Source organism: Mirounga leonina, unplaced genomic scaffold (genome assembly GCF_011800145.1).
Source record: "Mirounga leonina isolate KUSES-001 unplaced genomic scaffold, KU_Mleo_1.0 Mir_129, whole genome shotgun sequence".
NCBI lineage: Eukaryota > Metazoa > Chordata > Mammalia > Carnivora > Phocidae > Mirounga > Mirounga leonina.
The window spans coordinates 69538349-69545190 of record NW_023270323.1 but is presented as its reverse complement, the minus strand read 5'-3'; the positions used below and the strand labels follow the sequence as shown (position 1 = coordinate 69545190).

General features: G+C 43.5%; 1 protein-coding gene across 1 annotated transcript; it reads right to left on the bottom strand.

The window, feature by feature from the left end:
* Positions 1 to 420: 420 nt before the first annotated feature.
* On the bottom strand, positions 421 to 5660 carry LOC118010685 (proteoglycan 4-like). Its single transcript, XM_035005264.1, has 2 exons — positions 5618 to 5660; positions 421 to 2498 (listed from the first exon to the last, which is right to left on the bottom strand). The coding sequence occupies exon 2, from the start codon at positions 2476 to 2478 to the stop codon at positions 913 to 915; it is 1566 nt and encodes a 521-aa protein (XP_034861155.1). The 5' UTR covers positions 2479 to 2498; positions 5618 to 5660; the 3' UTR covers positions 421 to 912.
* Positions 5661 to 6842: the final 1182 nt, after the last annotated feature.

The following is a 6842-nucleotide window of genomic DNA, read 5'->3' as shown; positions in this document are numbered from 1 at the left end:
AGATAAGCTCCTCAAGGTCAGGGGCCCCACATATGGTGGGGATAATGGATTCTGACTTGAGTCAGTGGAGGGCATTCCTCCAGCCTGTGGACTTGGCTTACAGACCCCCTAGGTTCTGATCCTGCCCCTCCTACCATTTATGAGACCCTGACAATTGTCTTAATCACCCCATGCCCCATGTGTCCACTTGAAATCAGGGATGCCAATTACTACAGTTTACAAATAATCCAATACCTCAGACCAATGGATGAAAGTATACCGATAGGAATTCTGAAATGGGCCACCTTTGGGGATAACTTAGGATGGACAGGCAACAGAATATAGTATCTTAGATATTTTTTCATTGCTATATTGAGGACTATTTATGAATCCATTTAGAACCAGACACAGAGAAACCAAACAATTGAACACATTTCTGAAAAATGCCCAAAGCTTTATTATCTTTGCTACTTTGACAGAAATAACATCACACTGAAAATATCATTCTGGCTCATTCACTTCAAAGACAGGTCCTCACTGGGCATATACACATAGCTTTGTAGGCCATGGAATTATATATACCCTGTGGTAAACAGCCTCTGAAACTCACATCACAAGTGAATATAAAGGAAATTTAAAAACACACACACACACACACACAAATCTAAATATTCCACTGTACTCTCATAGCACAAAACTTCATTATTTTATGGAGAACTTGGAGAGCTTTGCAGCATACAGAGGGACTACTGATATGATATTTCTTAACTGACTCCATCTGCTCTTGACTCATGGCAATTATTTGTCTGTAATGCAATGACTAAGATTTTGCCAAAGGTGCTCTTACTCCTCACAGTAATTCAGGGCCATCTGCTGGGAAGTAACCAGATACATCTGCTGGGCTATCCTGCTGTGCTGTCTTCTAACTGTACCCTAGTATGTCTGCTGGAATGTATCCAGGTCTGTCTGCTGGAATGTATCCAGGTCTGGCTGCTGGAATGTATCCAGGTCTGGCTGCTGGAATGTACCCAGATCTGGCTGCTGGAATGTATCCAGGTCTGGCTGCTCAAATGTATCCAGGTCTGTCTTCTGGAATGCACCCAGGTCCGGCTGCTGGAATGTACCCAGGTTGGGCAGCTCAAATGTATCCAGGTCCATCGGCTGGAATGTATTCAGGTCCATCTGCTGGAATGTATCCAGGCCCATCTGCTGGAATGTATCCAGGTCTGGCTGCTCAAATGTATCCAGGTCCGTCTGCTGGACTGTCTTCTGGTCTCTATTCTGGTAGGTGTCCTGGATTGTCTTCTGCTTAATTTTGATGCTAGAGTCATCCTTACAATTAGGTTTGGTGGTGGTCGTGGTTTGTATCTCCACTGGAATGGTGGTGGTAACCTCTTTGGGGTAGAAGGATTCTGTGGGGGTGGTCTGTTCCGGGGTGGTCTCTGTGGTTGTTGTCTGCTGTGTAGTGGTGGTCTCTTCCACAACCAACCGCTCTGTGGGGGTGGTCTGTTCCAGGGTGGTCTCTGTGGTCGTGGTCTGCTCTGTTGTGGTGGTCTCTTCCACAATCAACCTCTGTGTGGGGGTGGTCTGTTCTGGGGTGGTCTCTGTGGTCGTGGTTGGCTGTGTAGTGATGGCCTCTTTCATAATGAACTGCTGTGTGGGGGTGGTCTGTTCTGGGGTGGTCTCTCTAATTGTGGTCTGCTGTGTAGTGGTGGTCTCTTCCATAACCAACCGATCTGTGGGAGTGGTCTGTTCCGGGGTGGTCTCTTTAATCGTGGTCTGCTGTGTAGTGGTGCTCTTTTCCACAACCAGATGCTCAGTGGTGGTCTCTTCATTCACAATGGGCACTGTGGGAGTGGTCTCTGGGCGTTGGATCTCCTTGGTAGGGAGAGGAGGTATAGTTTGGCTCTCTTGCATGGGATAGTAGTGTTTGACATCCTTGGAACTTCTATCCGAGGCCCCTCTGACAAAGGTACGACACCAGGGGTTGAATTCCATATTAGCATAGCTGGGGTCATGGATCAGAGAGGAGTACACCAGCTTCAAATTGGATTCTGGAAACCTCCAACCGCACACCCTGGTCCTCAGGACCATCTTGGAGTCCTCACAGATGTTGTTTTGCCAGTGCAAGTTCTGGGCAATTTGTCTCCAGTAGATTATATCACTTCTAAAACATGATATGCAGGACTTTGGATTGCCAGCAAAGACACAGGAAAACTTGTGGTCAAATCGGGTGCACTCCACCATCAGGGTGGTGCCCTCCTTATGATCAGTCACAGTCAAATAACATGTGGCCTGGTCTCGGGTAACAATGACGCCACTGACCACATGCTTTTCTTGCTGCCTTCTCTGCAAAGTTTGGGGCTTGCCCAGAGGGATCCACTGATTCTTGGTTGCAATGCTGCTTTGCCATTCACTGAATTCCTTTTGGCCCTCCACCAAGAGCACCTGAGCAGCCAGGAAGAGGAAGGAAAGCAGGGTGAGGCTATGGATCCTCATGGCTTCAGCTTGGTGGGGACCTGTTTGACAAAAGCAGATAAGTCAGTGCCTGGCTGTAGTTCAGTAATGCAGGGCTGCAGGATGACCCTCCCTCAACCCTGACACATGTCTGCCTGATTAGGAGTGAGATCAAGAATCCTTCTGGTTCCTGGAATTACTAGACCAGCAGCCCATCTATTCACATTTCTGCTTTACCTGGGTCCTGAATGTCAAAAACCGCCTACCCTTCCTTCATCCCTTCACCACTCTCTGCACCAAATAAACTCTCATCCCTCATTCACTACTCCTTTACTCCTGCATTTGCTCACTCACTTCTTCATTTACTCATTCATTGAAGAAGCATCTACTGTATGTCATGCACTAAATCAGATATTGAATTAACCAAGTTGAATAGGAAATTTTGTATCTTAAACTCTTAGAGATAACTCTTTGGGGAAATTTGAACAACATTAACTGGAAGTCTGTCCCAATTCTGTCTGTGACATGATCTTGGGCAAGTCACTCTCCCTCTCTGGGTCTCAGTTATATCAACTGGATATTGAAGTGTTGGATGCAATGACTGAAACTCTCTTCTAGCTTAATATAGGTTTACATGGTGTCACTAGACCATGTAATGATAGTGGACATGGCAAGTGACATTAAAAGTGACACAGACCCAGGGTTCAAAATGGGTGGAGTTTGGACGCTCTGAGATAGGTGGGTTTGTAAGGTTGGGCACCTGGGGTGCAGTAAGAACCTAAGGAAAGGCATGAAGGAGCAGAGATCATTTAATTTGACTGGGTAAAGTGAACCAGGGTGGATAGGGATGAATTTCTACCAGAGCATTTAGACTAGGAAATTGAGGGCAAGGATGATGACTAATTGATTTCTGGAGCCCTGTTGTGTCACAGTGCTAGACATGTACAAAGCCCTCAACCAATGCTTTTAAAAATAAATGATTGACTAGAAAGGATGACCTGAAGAACTTATACAACTCAACACCCCCCCACCCAGATAATCTAATTTAAAAAATGGGCAGGGGACCCGAATAATCCATTTTTCCAAAGAAGACATACAAATGGCTAACAGACAATGAAAAGATGCTCAACATCACTCATCATCAGGGAAATGCAAATCAAAACCGTGATGAGATATCACCTTACACCTGTTAGAATGTCTAGAATCAAAAAGACAAGAAATAAGAAGTACTGGCAAGAAAGTAGAGAAAAATAAACCCTCATGCACTGTTGGTGGGGATGCAAATTGGTGTAGCCACTATGAAAAACAGTACAGAGGTTCCTAAAAAATTAAAAACAGATTAATAATATTAATAGTATATAATAATATTAATATAGATAATATTAATGTTAATATTACCATATGATCCAGTAATTGCACTACTGGGTATTTACCCCCTTCAGTGAAAAAACTAATTTGAAAACATATATACACCCCTATGTTTGTTGCAGCTTTATTTGCAATAGCTAAGATATGGAAGCAACCCAAGTGTCCATCAATAGATAAATGGATAAGAAAAATGTCACACACACACACACACACACACACACACACTGGAATATTACACAGTCATAAAAAAGAATGAGATCTTGCCATTTGCAACAACATGGATTGATTTAGAGGGTATAATGCTAAGTGAAATAGCCTGACCAAAAGAGAAATACCGTAACTTCACTCCTCTGTGAAATTTAAGAAACAAAACAAATGAACAAACAAAGGAAAAAAGAGACAAACAAACTGATGGTTGCCATATGAGAGGTGGATAGGGGAATAGGTGAAATATAAAATTAAAAAAAATTTTTTAATTCAAGAAAAGAAAAAATGATGACCTTAAATGTACACTAAATTACATAGATTTTATCAGGTAGCCAGTAAAAAACAAAACAAATAAAACAAAACAAAAAGACAAAAAAAAAACAAACCACGCTTGAAAGGTGAAGAGAAATAGCATTTTTTTTTAAGATTTTTTTTTTTTTTTAAGATTTTATTTATTTATTTGAGACCGAGAGAATGAGAGACAGAGAGCATGAAAGGGAGAAGCAGACTCCCTGCCGATCAGGGAGCCCGACGCGGGACTCGATCCCGGGACTCCGGGATCATGACCTGAGCCGAAGGCAGTCGCTTAACCAACTGAGCCACCCAGGCGCCCTATAGCATTTGTATTTTGACACCTACTGTGTGCTATGCCCTCTACCAGCATTTGATTCTCACCTTGTTTAATCCACTCAAGAGCTATGCCTGGTAGATAATAAAAAATCATCCCCATGTATAACAGATATGACAGTTAAGGCTCATACTAGTAAACAAATTATGCAAGTAGGCAAGTGACAAAGATGGGACAGGCATCCAGACCCTATCATTCTGGTCCTGAATACCATCCCTTATTGATTGATGGTTGCCTTAAACTTATTGTATTTTTCAGATAATATTGGTAACAAATAAGAAAACTATGAACTAATCAGGATTTGCTTTGGTTTAGTTGATGATAAGATGATTCGTATTATCATGAATCCACTTAAAAATACATTAAAATCCATTTGTAGTGCTCTACCATAAAAATAAATTCAGAATTTTGTTTGCATAAGGGGCTTCTGGCCTTTCCTTAGGATTGAGAAAGGGAGACAGTCTCAGGCATGTGGGCTCCTGAATGAAGGTGGATGGAGAACTAAGTACACTAGATGAATACCCCCTAATTCATCAGGGCATTGGGACTCAGTCCCTAAGTGTCCCTGATGGCATCCAGACCCAGGATCCTGAGGTCTTGAGGAGCTAGGAGGGGGGCAGGTAATGAAACTCTTAAAAGAGCCAGGCTCTTACCTTATTCGGAGTATGCAGATCCGGTGTAATCCCAGATGTGAGTGAGTTTGCAGGCTTACAGCTGTCTCATCTGCTGTGCCAGGCAGGGAAGGCCCTTTTTATAGAAGCCCAGGCAGATGGATTTTACAATACCCATATCTATCTATCTTTATGATACTCCTCCCAGCCACATCCCTCGGGAGGGAGCCAGTTTCTGCAGGGAAAGTGGTTGGTGTAATCCTATGTGTGTGTGTGTGTGTGTGTGTAGGTAACATGCAAGGCATTAGACCTGCTTCCTTCAAACCCTTCCCTTTCCCCCAGCAGCCAGGGTAGGAGGACAGCTCACCTTGCAAAGACCCTCCTTGATGGGATGAGGACCCCAGCAGCAATATCTGTGGGAGAGTTATAAACAATAACGAAACTATCTTAGCTGCCAAGCCCTGTGCTGCCCATTTTACTTAAAGCTGTCCCTGAATTGATGATAAATGACATCTGACCTTTTGCTTTGACATAGCACCAGGGAGAACTGTGTGGACCCTGGTGAACTAGAATGTTTGCCTCTCTACATGTTAACTCTCAGTTCCATTGGCTGAGCACACTTTGGAGTGTGGGGCTCAGCATTGTGAGACTTTCTGAATTTCTAAGATGCCTGAAATCCAGTTGTGTTGATATGAAATTGGATTGTCATTTAGCTCATATTTTCCCAACATAATAATATGTTCCAGTGATATACAGACCAAAAATCGTAACTGTGGCTGTATTTCATTCAAGATTCACTTGTTTATGGGTCACCTGGGTGGCTCAGTCTTTAAGCGTCTGCCTTCGGCTCAGGTCCTGATCCCAGGGTCCTGGGATCGAGCCCCGTGTCCGGCTCGCTGCTCAGCGGGAAGCCTTCTTCTCCCTCTCCCACTCCCCCTGCTTGTGTTCCCTCTCTCACTGTCTCTGTCTGTCAAAAAAAAAAAAAAAAAAAAATCACTTGTTTGAGAATTCCAAGGTCACAGAGATATGGATATTGACTGGTTCACTCATTTTTTCAGAGTCTCTTCATGAATTCCATTGGAGGTGGCTATTTCTCCAAACTCCAAGCCTTTTGTAAAATTGTTCATTTAGGGACCATCTCCATTAACCTGGCCACCACTGTTTAAAACCCTGACCTCCATAAACAGGCGGATTTGCAGGGTTATTTGGACAAAGGCAAAATAAAGCCGTTTTGTTCCAAAGAAAGATGTAGTTCAAGGTGACAGCCAAAAAAGTGCGAAATTCATATGGATCATAGGGGGCAATCAGATTCTTTCTGGAGGAAGACTATAAGTCAGAACACAAAGCCAATTTAGAAGGAAACACATGGACTCCAGGATCTTTTCTGAGAATTGTCTCTGAGCTTTGGCAGGGAACATGGACCTTCTCCCATTGGCTTCTCATGGACCTTCCTTCAGCCTTCCTGTGATCCCATCCCAGATTCTGTCTTGGTCTTTGTATTCCAAACAATTGGCAAATATGAGACCAGGCTGTGTAACTTGCCCTATTGGCTCAGCCTGTCTGTACACACACACACACACACACACACACAC

Excerpts from the sequence above, each read along its gene's own strand:
- LOC118010685 (XM_035005264.1), bottom strand. The coding sequence starts at position 2,478 with ATGAGGATCCATAGCCTCACCCTGCTTTCCTTCCTCTTCCTGGCTGCT.